This window comes from Moschus berezovskii, chromosome 9 (genome assembly GCF_049115385.1).
Source record: "Moschus berezovskii isolate FMDL1 chromosome 9, NW_MosBer_1.0, whole genome shotgun sequence".
Lineage (NCBI taxonomy): Eukaryota > Metazoa > Chordata > Mammalia > Artiodactyla > Moschidae > Moschus > Moschus berezovskii.
Genome location: NC_142468.1, coordinates 79,053,617 through 79,067,385, shown reverse-complemented (window position 1 = coordinate 79,067,385; position 13,769 = coordinate 79,053,617). Strand labels below are relative to the sequence as shown.

General features: G+C 37.7%; 2 protein-coding genes across 5 annotated transcripts in view; one reads left to right on the top strand and one right to left on the bottom strand.

Moving 5' to 3' along the window:
* The window catches only part of PGGT1B (protein geranylgeranyltransferase type I subunit beta), a 55,661-nt gene that overhangs the window by 22,622 nt on the left and 19,270 nt on the right, over positions 1–13,769 (top strand). For all 4 annotated transcript variants that reach the window (XM_088839858.1, XM_055436035.2, XM_055436036.2 and 1 more), the window contains 3 exons: positions 2,297–2,364; positions 6,289–6,440; positions 7,815–7,947. In XM_088839858.1, the coding sequence (XP_088695984.1) occupies positions 2,297–2,364; positions 6,289–6,440; positions 7,815–7,947 (353 nt within the window). The remainder of the gene's footprint in view (positions 1–2,296; positions 2,365–6,288; positions 6,441–7,814; positions 7,948–13,769) is intronic.
* Positions 2,353–13,769, bottom strand: part of LOC129562658 (MAM domain-containing glycosylphosphatidylinositol anchor protein 2-like) — an 89,298-nt gene continuing 77,881 nt past the window's right edge. Inside the window, exon 5 of the transcript XR_016038251.1 lies at positions 2,353–2,962. The gene's annotated coding sequence lies outside the window, so the exon portion shown is untranslated. The remainder of the gene's footprint in view (positions 2,963–13,769) is intronic.

Sequence of the window (13,769 nt, the reverse complement as noted above, 5' to 3'; positions counted from 1 at the left end):
TGTATAATAGACTCCAGGTTCATCCACCTCATTAGAACTGACTCAGATGTGTTCCTTTTTATGGCTGAGTAATATTCCATTGTGTATATGTACCACAACTTCTTTATCCATTCATCTGTCGATGGACATCTAGGTTGCTTCCGTGTTCTAGCTATTGTAAATAGTTTGTCGGCTTGATTTTTTTTTTTTAAATAACAATGCATATACAGTCTGTCGGTATGACATTCCTACCTTCTATCTTGCCGATTTTCTATTAGTTCTTAAAACCACACTTATCTTTTTAATGTGGTTATGACCATTTTTTTCGTTTATATTTTTAAATTTCTTTCCAATATTCTGGAGATATTACTGACATATATGTAAGTTTAAGGTGTATAGCATGATTATTTGATGTACGTGTATACTGTGAAATGATTACCGCAATAAGGTTAGTTAACAGCTCCATTCCCCTCACAAAATTACCTTTTTGTGTGTGTGGTGATAAAATTTAAGTTCTGCTATTTAAGGTCTTATTAACTTGCAAGGATACAGTAGAGTATTGTTCAGTACAATCACCATGCTGTATGTACATTAGATCCCCAGAACCTATTCACCTTACAGTTCAAAGTTTGTATCTCTTGGCCAACATCTTCCCTGCCAGCCCTGGCAACTGCTGTTCTCTTCTCTCTGAGCCCAGCTTGTTTGGATCACTGCGTGTAAGTAAGAGCACGCACTGTGTGTCTTTCTCTGCCTGGTTTATTTCACTTAGTGTGATGCCCTTTTCATGCTGTCCATGAGGTTCTCAAGGCATCACTTTGCCAGCAAGGTTCGTCTAGTCAAGGCTATGGTTTTTCCAGTGGTTACGTATGGATGTGAGAGTTGGACTATAAAGAAAGCTGAGCGCTAAATGCTTTTGAACTGTGGTGTTGAAGTCTCTTGAGAGTCCCTTGGACTGCAAGGAGATCCAACCAGTCCATCCTAAAGGAAATCAGTCCTGGATATTTATTGGAAGGACTGATGCTGAAGCTGAAACTCCAGTACTTTGGCCACCTGATGTGAAAAGCTGACTCCTTTGAAAAGACCCTGATGCTGGGAAAGATTGAAGGTGGGAGGAGAAGGGGACAAAAGAGGATGAGATGGTTGGATGGCATCACTGACTCAATGGGCATGAATTTGAGTAAACTCTGGGAGTTGGTGATGGACAGGGAAGCCTGGCATGCTGCAGTCCATGGGGTCACAAAGAGTCAGACACGACTGAGCAACTGAACTGAACTGAATGCCTTTTAGGCTCATCCATATTGTTGCAAGAAAAACTTCCATCTTTTGATGACTGAGTCATACTCCCTTGTGTGTGTGTGTGTGACATATATATATATATATGACATATATATTTGTCTATAGATACCTCACATTTTTTCCTATCCATTCCTCCATAGTTGGACATTTATGTTGTTTCCATGTCTGGGGTATTGTGAATAATGCAGTGAACATGGGAGTACAGATAATCTGTTTGATATAATGATGCCATTTTAATATATATACCCAAAAATGAAATTGCTGGATCACATGGTGGTTCTAGTCTTAATTTTTTGGGTGGCTACAACAATTTACATTCCCATCAGTAGTGCACAAGAATTCCTTTTCATGGTAGCTATTTTCTTTCTTAGGTTCCCAGTTATATTCCATTGATATCTTGAAAAATAAAACATTTTAGGTAGGAAAAATATCTGTGTGATTAAACATGCTCTGAATAAGCAGATACCAAGTTCTAACTTCAGTCTTGTTTTGTACAAAGCATTGTACTTAGAATGAAGGACTATCTAATCCTAAAATGTAAAGTACATTTATTTTCCGCAGCTGTAGAACAGTTTATGCCTAAACCTTTCTCCCCTGTAAAGAAGCTGTGAGTTAAAGTTAAAAGACGTTGGTTGGGACTATTTGTGTTGCTAACCAGCTAGTACTCTGAACGTGTCACTTATTATCAGTGCGTCTGCTTTCGGTTCTGTAGCATGAGAGGTTGAATATGTTGATCACATGAAAAATCGTCATTCAGAAAAGGTAGGAAAACATTTTGGACTCAGTGACATAGGCTGAAATTAAAAGTATCTGGTGGGAAGTCATATTTTGGTTTGGACTGGTTTGGAAATTAAATGAAGAAATCCGCGTAAACCTCTGAGAGCAGACATTCAGCATTACTAGTATGAAAATGGAGATCGTGACAAAGCTTTGGAACTAAAATATGCTTTTTCTGAGAGATTGTATAATTGAACTGCATTAGAATCTGTGTGAAAATAAGGTACATGTTTTTATTTTCCAGGATCAAATCTAGATCGCTGTGGTTTCCGAGGCTCTTCATACCTGGGTATTCCATTCAATCCATCAAAGGTTAGTTCTGTTTGGATTAGGAGGAAAGAGAGGGGGAGTGTAGAGATTTTAGTAAGAAAACTAAGAAAGTAATAGAGCCAGGTTTCCAAGTTTTAGTGTAGCTGAATCAATGTGTTTTATGAACTGTAACTTTTTAACGGAAAGCTATACCCACCTTACTTCCTGAGATAATGCACAGTATATAAACCCACAGGAATTCCTATTTTTAAAAAAATTATGTTTTTGTTGCTATTGCACCTGCATGTGTGTACAGATTATTAGTGATTTCCTGGAGAAAATGGAACTAAAGTACTCGAGTACATTTGTTCTCTGAGAAACCTTCCATGTGTTACAGTGGGACTTTATATGTGGTTCACACTTCTTAGGAATGAAGGAAAACATTCTTGCTAAGGCACTGATTCGAGGCCCACATAGGGATGAATTATGATGACCTTCATGACAAAGGCAGGTTGTCTCCAAGGTTTCCGGCAGGACTTTGGTACTAGTACAGGCAGGTGCAGAAAATCTGTGAGTCCTGACAGAAGCTTTTTTTCTTCTTCAAAGAGGTAGACCCCAAACAAGCTTTTGTAGGTATTTCTTCTGTGTACAAAGTATTTTTCTACAATAGAAAGCAGAGAAAAGCTTCGTCATTTTGTGGAAGAAGACCTCACAAAATAGAAACTTTTTCCTCGATGGGATCAGCCTGCTATATAATGGTTACAAGCCAATATCTGGCTACACTGAGTACATCAAGATTTGTATCTGGTTCCAAACTGAAGGTAAATGGCATGCTACCAGTTTTTCCATACTCTGCTTCAAAATTTTGGAATAAATAGCAGTGATTTTGGAGGAGGTGACATGATTTGACAGAGGCACCACTTCTGCTTTCTTCCTTTGCCTTAAGCTGTAGACAAGCATGCCTATGTGAAAGTCATATGACTTTGCTTAAGTATCTTCAATCATGTATGCTCATTGCTTTTATTAGAGAATCTAGGAAAAAAGATCCATAAAAATTGTTCTTTTTATCTGATGCATAAAATACTTTGCAACTTAAGCCAGTGCTAAATAGAGATAACTGTGCATTTAGTCATAATGGACAGGATATCTGTAAGTCATGGCCCTGATAATAATGACCGTTATACAGGACTATACCCTGTACAGATGTATGCCTACACTTACTGGAGTAAAACAGTTCTTTGATAACATTACTTTAAGGAAACAATTTCCTTTCCTCACCCCACTCCCAAAGCATATTTGAAATAACAAGAATAAAGTTTAAGAAGAAACCTTTTTTGCCTTTGGTTCACAGAGTCTCCTAACACCCATTTATGGCCCTAATTCATCAAGACCTAGGCATTTTCTCGGGAAGCTGGGTCCCACTCCATTCTGTGTTGCATTAATCTGAATGTTAAATGACAGAAGCAGCTAGAGGCTCTGGTGGAATCATACGGGCCCGCGAGTTGTCTGTTAGGGTGGTGGCTGAGGATCCAGGAGAGGGGTGAAACCAGAGAGCCTGAGAGAGCAATGAAATTTCCTAATATAGTCTATAAATAAAATAATAGCATCAATGTTTCTTCTAAAACCACCTGTAGGCCATTGGCTTACCTGAAAAATGACCAGGGCCGCTGGTGGCCATAGAACACGTTTTAAGAAACACTGATGGAGCCTCTCAACCCTCTTTTCTCACTGTTTTTCTTCCAACAAATCCCATATTCTCTTTGAAACTGTGTACTGTCCTTAACACATACTGCATAGCCAGGATTTTTCCTTCTCTGCTTTATTTTTACTTTTCCTCCTACCTAAAGCCCCCTCTTCATCTGTACCTGACCACGCTTCTCTCATCCTGCAGAAAAAAATCTTTTATCCATATATTATTGCATTTCCATCATGACACTTATTGCATCCTGTTTTGTACTGTACTTATTCAAATAGACCTCTCTTCTGCCTTCAAGATTAAGGTGTATGTTTGATTTATGTTTGGATTCGCCACAGAGCTTTTAATGTAGCAGATACTTAGTTTAAGCAAGCTCCAATACTTTGGCCAACTGATGCAAAGAGCCGGTTCATTGGAAAAGACCCTGATGCTGGGAAAGATTGAGGGCAAGAGGAGAAGGGGGCGACAGGATGAGATGGCATCACTGACTCCTGGGCATGAGTTTGAGCAAACTCCGGGAGATGGTGAAGGACAGGGAAGCCTGGCATTGTGCAGTTCGTGGGGTCTCAGAGAGTCAGACATGACTTGGCAGCTGAACAACAGCAACATCCAAAAAAGAATTCTGAGAAGTCATTTATAAATGTGGAATGGAATATTCAGGCATATTAGAGCTTAAGTTCTAAGGAGGAACTCAGAATGAAAGAGATACCACAACGAAGATTTGCTTGTCGCATTTGTGAGACCATGTAAGGAATTGTGTAAGTAAGACTGGATAGGTGGGGCGAGCACAGGTTTAGAGCGTACTTGAACACCTTGCAAACTTATTCTGTAAAGAACTGCAGAAGGTCAGTGTGCAGGTAAGTGTTCTGACTAAGTCACTGGTGGTTCTAAGACCCTTGGGTTCTGACTCTGAAGAAGTAGTGGCCCTTTTGATATTTGCCTTGCACTTGCATCATCAGTAAGATAACTAGCATCTGTATAGACAGTAACGTTATTTAATCTTCACAGTAACCCTGTGAAGTGGATACTAATATCTCCATTTTTCAGAATGAGGCAAGCCAGGGAATAATAGAGCCAGGATTTGATGCCTTTCAGTAGTGTAGAGGTTAACATTTATTGTAGAAAGCAGTGGAGTCTATTTTAACCAAAATCTTTGTATAAGATTCATTTTAACTTTGTAGTATTTTGAGCAGTTATTCAGGTATTTGAAGCAGTTATTGATGAGCCCAACTAAAACAGAAGGAAAGCCTATGAGAAAGATGAATTTAAAATGTGCTCTTAGTCTGTCAAAACTTTCTTAACAGAGATAAATTAATACAACGTGAAATTTTGCATTTTTAAAGTGAAATTAGCTTTCTAAAATAACTAGTTAATAGGATTGACTATTTGAAAATAATTATAAAACTTTAAGTGCTTTGTGTATTGTGCTATCTTAAGTTACTTGGCTTTACATTTTTACTTTTATTTTAATAAGTTTTTAAGTTAATTTTATCTATGTCTGTGCCCACTGGAGTCTACAAGGTTTCCTACAAGGAGTCACATATTTCATAAACCTTAAGAGATTTTTGATAACTTTTGTAGTTTTGTTGGAACCATCAAATCAGTGAAACTAATTCAGTATTTTGGTAATATGAGTTTCCTAGTTTGACTCCCCAGCTCTGCCTGGGCAATTACTAGTCTAACAGTCTTCACAAAACACTTTACAGTCAATACTCATTTGGGATCTAAACTTTAAAAGTTAGATTATTTTATTCTAGAGAATTTTTCAATGTTACTATCTTAAGCCTTTGCATTTTTTTGTTATTTGCTATTCTAAGTGTTAATGTTATTAGAAAGTCAAATAATTCAACTGTATGAGAATAGGAAAAAATTTTTCAACTATATTGTTTTGTATTATTTTTAAATGGTAATTACTACTGTGGTACTCAATTTGAATTTGCATGGCATAAAATAATTATTTCTACATGCTTTTCTAACTTTATAAGGTTTAAATTATAATTGATCTGGTTGATCAAATGGAATGTTTAAATAATAGTTTGGTTTATTTGAATATCAGATCTACTTCCATAAATCTTGAGGATAAATTTTAAAATTACGTGCCTGGATAGTATGCAGTAATACTTATGTTGAGACATACATGAAATTGAGTTTTATTTTTCTCTACCAGATGTCTATACAAGTCAGTAAAAACGTTTGATTTTACTGTTTACTGAAACTTCTTGTCAAATTGTATAATGGAGTAAGATTTCATTTCAGTTTTCTAATTAACATTATATTAATTTTGAATCTAGAATCCCGGAACTGCTCATCCTTACGATAGTGGCCACATAGCAATGACCTACACTGGCCTTTCATGCCTAATTATTCTTGGAGACGACCTAAGCCGGGTAAATAAAGAAGCTTGCTTAGCAGGCTTGAGAGCCCTTCAGCTAGAAGATGGAAGGTACAGGTCATTTTTGGTTACTTGTCTCTCTCTCTCTCTCTCCTGTTTTGTTTTTTTTTTTTTTAAAAGAAAAACCTTTTGAAACTAAAAATGAATATAGTACTATAGTAGACCTATAGAATTTGTCATAAATTCTTATTCCAGCCACCTAAAAGTTCACTGTATAATACGGTTTAAATGCCTGATCAATGAAATATTTCTTATGTGAATGAAAATAAAAATAATCACAATAATAGAACTCCATTTTTATTTCTTTTTTTTTTTTAAGAAGACAGTAAGTGATCCATAAATAAGTGGTTTAATAGTTTCAGGATTAGGATCTACTTTAATTTACCTTCTGGGTAAAAAATTAACATTTTGAAGCAGACATACATTTAGTCTCAATGTTTTAAAAGTTTGCTTAGTCTAAACTTTTATGCCTTAAGGTGGTTATAGAGGGAAATAGGGATGAATGTTGAATATTATATTATAGTGTAGGTAGTTTCTGTGATATTTTTAAAGGTTAGAAAAAGAAGTGAGTTCATTAATATTTGATGATTTGAGTCATGGGTCTAACAAAAAAGTTTTAATGTGAAGCATTTTTTTAAATCTTGGAAGTAATAAAGCAGTAGTGATTCTGTCGAAAGAAAAAACTTGGCACACAAATCCTGCCATATTATATCTGTGTTATGTCTACTATTGTCTCTGTTTTCCTGTCATTATTTTAAAAACACTGCTCTTGATGAGGGGAAAATTAATGGAAACATGTAAGATAAATTGATGTTAATTGGAAATACTATAAAACTAAATACTTAACTCAGCAAGTACATGTCACTAATTTCTCAGTATTTCAGTATAGTCTTTGGTTACTGCTATCTTACACTTGTTTATAAATAAAAGAATAGATATGAAACACTATTATATACTTCTCTAAAACTAATTATAGGTAAAAGTTAAAACAATATGATCAGTTATCATATTGGTTATCTATGTATACAGTGAGAAGAAATTTTACATAGGCAAAACTAACAGTTCCCAGGTATCACCTGCTCCTGTTTCTCTCATGAATTCTCAGACCACTGTGCCACAGCTTTCCATGGCTGAGAGCAGATTAACTTACTCTGAAGTGGTGGCGTCTGGAGAGGAGTAGCTGCGATCGTGGGTTAAGCTACCCAGACACCAGAACTTTGGAGCAGAGTGATGATTTAGGGGTCGTTTTATATCATTCAAGTTAATAGTCCTATTCTTTACTGATCAATACAAGTAGTATGTGATTTTTAAATCCATTATTAGAGATAGGTTTTTCTGTGAGTGAAAACATGAAGTGGTTGTCTCTAAACAGCCCCCTGTACAAATAAACAAATTACAGTATAGTAAATCATATTGTTCTTTCAGTTTCTGTGCAGTACCTGAAGGCAGTGAAAATGACATGCGATTTGTATACTGTGCTTCCTGTATCTGCTATATGCTCAACAACTGGTCTGGCATGGATATGAAAAAGGCTATCAACTATATTAGAAGAAGTATGGTGAGTTATGTTGATAGTGAATCTCTCCTTTAGTTTTTATTGCTGATATAGGAAAGCTGGGAGGAGAAGGGGATGACAGAGGATGAGATGGATGGCATCACTGGCTCAATGGACATGAGTTTGAGTAAGCTCCGGGAGTTGATGGGACAGGGAAGCCTGGCATGCTGCAGTCCATGGGGTCACAAAGAGTCGAACACGACTGATGAGAGCTGGGGCATGCCTCATCTCTTCTATTAATAGCAATAATTTGGAAATAGGGTATAAGATTGCTTTCTAGGTACATCATATATCAGAATCAGTTCAGTTCAGTTCAGTCGCTCAGTAGTGTGCGACCCCTTGAATCGCAGCATGCCTGGGCCTCCCTGTCTATCACCAACTCCCGGAGTTTACCCAAACTCATGTCCATCGAGTCGGTGATGCCTTCCATCCATCTCGTCCTCTGTTGTCCCCTTCTCCTCCTGCCCCCAATCCCTCCCAGCATCAGGGTCTTTTCCAATGAGTTAACTCTTCGCATGAGGTGTAGCCATGTAAAAATAATCTTCAAGGACAGATTGACTCTTCAGCCATTAAAATTTAAATATAATCTGATTATATCCAAAGAAACAGTGGAAAGAAATTGGTCAGCCTTGGAAGCAAAAAACAGTAAAATCTCAAAGTAAATGTTGATAGCCTATCCTAGTAGGGGTCCTTGAAAAGTCGCAGTCAAACATAAAGAAGAATTATGGTGCCCTTGGTGAGATTATTCTTATATATTGGGTGTGAGATGTGGGTTCCTTAAGCCATTTTAAGTAGCATGATTGGGCTGACAATAGATTTTTGGGGCACTTTTGGTTTCTAAATAGTTTTATGTGTGGGTTTGTTTGTTTTTTTTTTTAATCTAAGGTTTAAGGAGAGTATCCACTAGAAATGTTATTCTTTCACACAATATAGTTTTTTTTTTTATCAACAATAGTAAGGAAACCTTAGTCTCAGCCGGAAATATCATTTGCTCTACTTTTTAGTCTTTTGTATAAAATTAAGAGTAATAGAAGTGCTGCTTCCCAGGTTTATTTTACTTACTAAATATGAAATTTTTATTTTATAGATTAAAATATTTTAGGCTGTTAATTCAGCTTTTATTAGTCCATATTTCAGAGCAGAAATGTAAGTTCTTAGAGGAATAGAGTTATTTTTAATTAAATATGTAAGTCATAATATACAGAATATGCAATAGCACAAATTTTTAAAAGCCTTGGGAGGCAGAAAGAACAAACCTTTAAAGAAGTTTTAAGACAAAAGGAGTTCGATGTTATAGACAAAGATGGGTGATTGTTTTGCCAAAAGTTTTTTACTTTTGTTTTCAATTCAAAGGATTCGTTAGCCAAAGAAACCATTGTTACACACATAAACAATTTCAATATTTTATAGAGGAAAGATAATTTGGAAAGAAATATAAACAATAGAGAGAAGTAACAGTGTATACATCACCAAATTGGGCTGAGCTACATCCAGACTTGAACAGTGCTAGAAAGTCCCTTGTTAACAGCAACCTGGAGGCCCAATTAGGAAAGGGTCCAGGGGAGCATGGTGCGTCCACCCACCAGTGAGACTTCAAATCGCAGTTTCGGGGCTCCTGCTTATAATCCTAGGCCACAGCTGATATCATTATCATTTTGTATCAGTTTGTGTGCATAAATGCGGTATGGTTCTACTTTAATCTTTCTACAATGTGGAAAGATTGGTTTCACCTTATGAGTTACAGAATTTCTTTAAATCCTCCAGAGAGGGGACGGGGGTTGCCCAGACCATCAGGGGCTCAAGAATTTCACAACGAACTCCCTTTCCCTTTCTAATCTGAAGTGCGCTGTGCTTGCCAGCAGGCATGGAATCCAGGTAGTATCCACACAGGTCAGAGGGCTGCTCTCCTGCTTCTGAAGCCTGAACAAGACTTTCCCCTATTTCCCTAACAGTGATAAGCATTGTGGCATGATTATTGCAGAAATAATACCACGTTCTTCTTAGTACTTTGTATTTGGAGGTACAACTTGTTGATACACCTAATTATTGGTGATGTTAACTTTGATCACTTGGTTAAGGTGGTGTATGCCAGATGTTTCTCTGTAAAGTTAGCATTTTTTCCCTTTGTGATTATATTTAGTATCTCATAGTGAGATACTTGGAGACTATGTAAATTTCCTGTCCTTCATCAAACTTTTATCCTCTAGTATTAGTATGCATTGATGATTTTCCAGCTCTACCATTCATTCTATAATTGTCAGTTAAAATTCTGCTGTTCCAAAAGGTTTCCTTTCACCTTTATCTATTTATTTATTTATTTAATTTCAACAGGAACTCTAGATTCTTGTTAGATTCAATGGGTTATTATCTGTAACTGTCACTCATTTGAAAAGACCCTGATGCTGGGAAAGACTGAGGGCAGGAGGAGAAGGGGACGACAGAGGATGAGATGGTTGGAGGGCATCACCGACTCAATGGACGTGCGTTTGGGTGGACTCTGGGAGCTGGTGATGGACAGGGAGGCCTGGCGTGCTGCAGTTCATGGGGTTGCAAAGAGTCGGACATGACTGAGCAACTGAACTGAACTGAACTGATCATTTATTTTGATGCTGTCCCAGATTCAGCCAGCAAAAACCCCTTCATGCAGGCTCTTATGCCCTTTTGACGTGTCCCATTCATTTTTGAGCACGTCCTTTTTCTCTGTCACAAAATATTCCGGGTTCATAGTTTAATTTCACAGCCTCAGTTCTAAAATTGGTCATTTCCTCAAGTTCTTGTTCTTCTTTTTTTTGAAGGGTGGTGGGTGGTGTTTAGAAACCAGGATTTGGGCACAAAATGTGCTCATTGGTACTAGGATGTCATTGCTTCTAGCCCCTCTCTCAGAGGTAGGAAAGGTATGTATGTATACACAGACATCCCCCTTACATTCACACATTTTTATCTATTTATCAAAAACTGTGAAACGATGAAAGTCGCTTAGTCATGTCTGACTCTTTGTGACCCCATGGTCTGTAGCCCGCCAGGCTCCTCAGTCCATGGAATTCTCCAGGCAAGAATACAGGAGTGGGTAGCCATTCCCTTCTCCAGGAGATCTTTCCCACCCAGGACTTGAACCCAAGTCCCCTGCATTGCAGGCAGATTCTTTACCATCTGAGCCACCAGGGAAGCCCGAGTTCATACTAATACCTCATTTTATTTATTTATTTTTTGATTGATTTTTTTTTTAATTGGAGGTTAATTATTTTACAATATTGGTTGGTTTTGCCATACATTGACATGAATCCGCCCCGGGTGTACATGAGTTCCCCTTCCTGAACCCCCCTCCCACCCTAATACCTCATTTTAATCCAACACCATTTGTTCAGTCGCTAAGACTCTTTGCGACCCCATGGACTGTACATGCCAGGTTCCTCTGTCCTCTGGTATCACCCAGAATTTGCTCAAATTCCTATTCATTGAGCCAGTGATGCTATCGAACCATCTCATCCTCTGCTGCCCTCTTCTTCTGCCTTCAGTCTTTCCCAGCATCAGAATCTTTTCCAGTGAGTCCACTTTTCTCATCAGGTGGCCAAAGTAATGGAGCTTCAGCTTCAACATGAGTCTTGTCGACAAATATTCCTTGCATTCTAAGGGACTCTCAAGAGTCTTCTCCAGCACCACAGTTCAAAAGCATCAATTCCTTGGCATTCAGCCTTGTTTATGGTCCAACTCTCACATCCATACATGATTCCTGGAAAAAACATAGCTTTGATTATACAGACCTTTGTAGGCAAAGTGATGTCTCTGCTCTTTGACATACTTATCTAGCTTTGTCATTAGCTTTTCTTCCAAGGATCAAGCGTGTTTTAATTTCATGGCTGCAGTAAACATCCTCAGTGATTCTTGTGGGCCCAAGAAAAGAAAATGTGTCACAGCTTTCACTTTCCCCCTTTCACTTTTCCCCTTTCACTTTTCCCCCTTTTCTGGTCCCCATGAAGTGATGGACCGGATACCGGATGCCATGATCTTTGTTTTTTTAACTCCATTCAGTTCATTTAATCTTCCTCTTTTCATTTGTAACTTCCTTCTTGGACAGTGACAAACCTGACTCCTGTTATCCAGAATGCATTGGTTCTTTTTGCTTAGAGCCCACGGGTATATTGTCAGAATGTTATATTTAAAAAACACTTGGGTTTTTTTTTCATTCCCTCCACCACCACCTTACCCCCAACCTTTAGTATGTTTATGTTATTTATTTGAAATAGAGTTGTTTGTTTGGATTCTACGTTAGGATCACCCCCCAACTTTGTTGATTTTATTTCCTTAATATATGATGTATGTATTACCTTGCTTCTGAAAGTCATAATTTAGGCTCAGAACTGTGTAGCTCCCAAGGGCTCCCATACTTCCGTCTCCCTCCTCTGCCGAACTCCCGTGCTTGCCGCCAGGTTCCCGTTCACTCTGCAGGTGAATGTTCTCATTAGTTTCTGGTTCATCCTCCTCTCTCACTCAAAAGAGTACTGTTTTGCATTTTGCTTTTTTCACTTAACAGTATAGCTTGAAAACTGCCCTGCATCAGATCAAAACAATTTTCCTCATTCTTTGTTTTTTTTTTTGCAGTTTTGTAGTACTCCATTATGTGCACATCATAGTTTTTCCCGACTATTCTATGTATAGGGTATGTATTTTCCTAAGGCAAACAGTGTTGAAACTAATCCTTTCTGCATGTATGCTTATGTATTGTTGGGAATATATTTTCAACATAAATTCCTAGAAGTGGAATTGCTTGATCAAAAAGTAAATGCATACATAAATTTTCATTTTCACTCCAAAATTATGAAGCAGTTTATATTCCCACCAGTGTGTGAGAGTGCCTCTGTCTGCACAGACTCACCAATAGAATGTTGTTGCAGTATTTTTACCAATCTGGTGGGTGAAAAATGATACCTTGGTGTGTTTCCAAGTTTGCGTTTATTTTATTAGGATTGAGATTGGCTGTTTCCTTAACTTCAGGGCTATACAAAACAAGCCTCAGGCCAGGTTCAGCCTGCAGGCTCCAGATGACTGACCCCTACTTGTAGTCCATTATGTTTTCTTTTTCTTTAGGCATTTCAGTTTTGTGTAATTTTCTTTCTTTGCTCATCTTTCTTTTCAGCCACTTTCTCTTCAACTCTTTTTACCTACTTCTTTATCTCATTTTTATTCTCTTGGTTGTTTTCAGCCTTTCTTACATGCCCCTTAACGTCTTCCTGAAATCATTTAATTTTCTTTATTTCTTCCTACTGTTTATCCTTTTCATTTTTTAACTTTAAATCTCTTTTCATTTCCCAAGTGCTATTTGAGGATGTACAATTGAGTTTGGGGTGCTTTACTGTAGTTTTCTTTTGCTTTTCACCACACTTTAGAGGTGAAGGCAGATTTTCCTATACGGAGATGTTTTCATTCTGATCACCGTGTTTCCATCTCAGAGACTGAGAGTTCCTTTGTGTAGATTTGTCTTTTTCTGTTTAGTCGTTAGTGGATTTTTTTTTCTTACAAGAATTCCTAGTTTAGTAAGAGTGCCGTCTTTCCAGTGCAGAGAAACAAAGTATGATTTTTTAATTTAGAGTGTGTTTTTGTTTGTGTAGTGATTGGGGAAGGGTAGTGAGTTCTATGATTTTCTGCTGGGAGAGAGTTCTATTTTTGTGTCCTGGGTTTTTAAAGTTTGCTCCTTAGTTTCCCTTTATTATCTGACCTTCAAAGGGCCCTTCTTTCTTCCTTTTCCTTCTGCCTTCGCCAGAGTTAAGCCCTTTGAACGCTGCCGCCTTGACTCGCATGCCCTCCTCAGCCTCTTTCCTGTGGCGGGT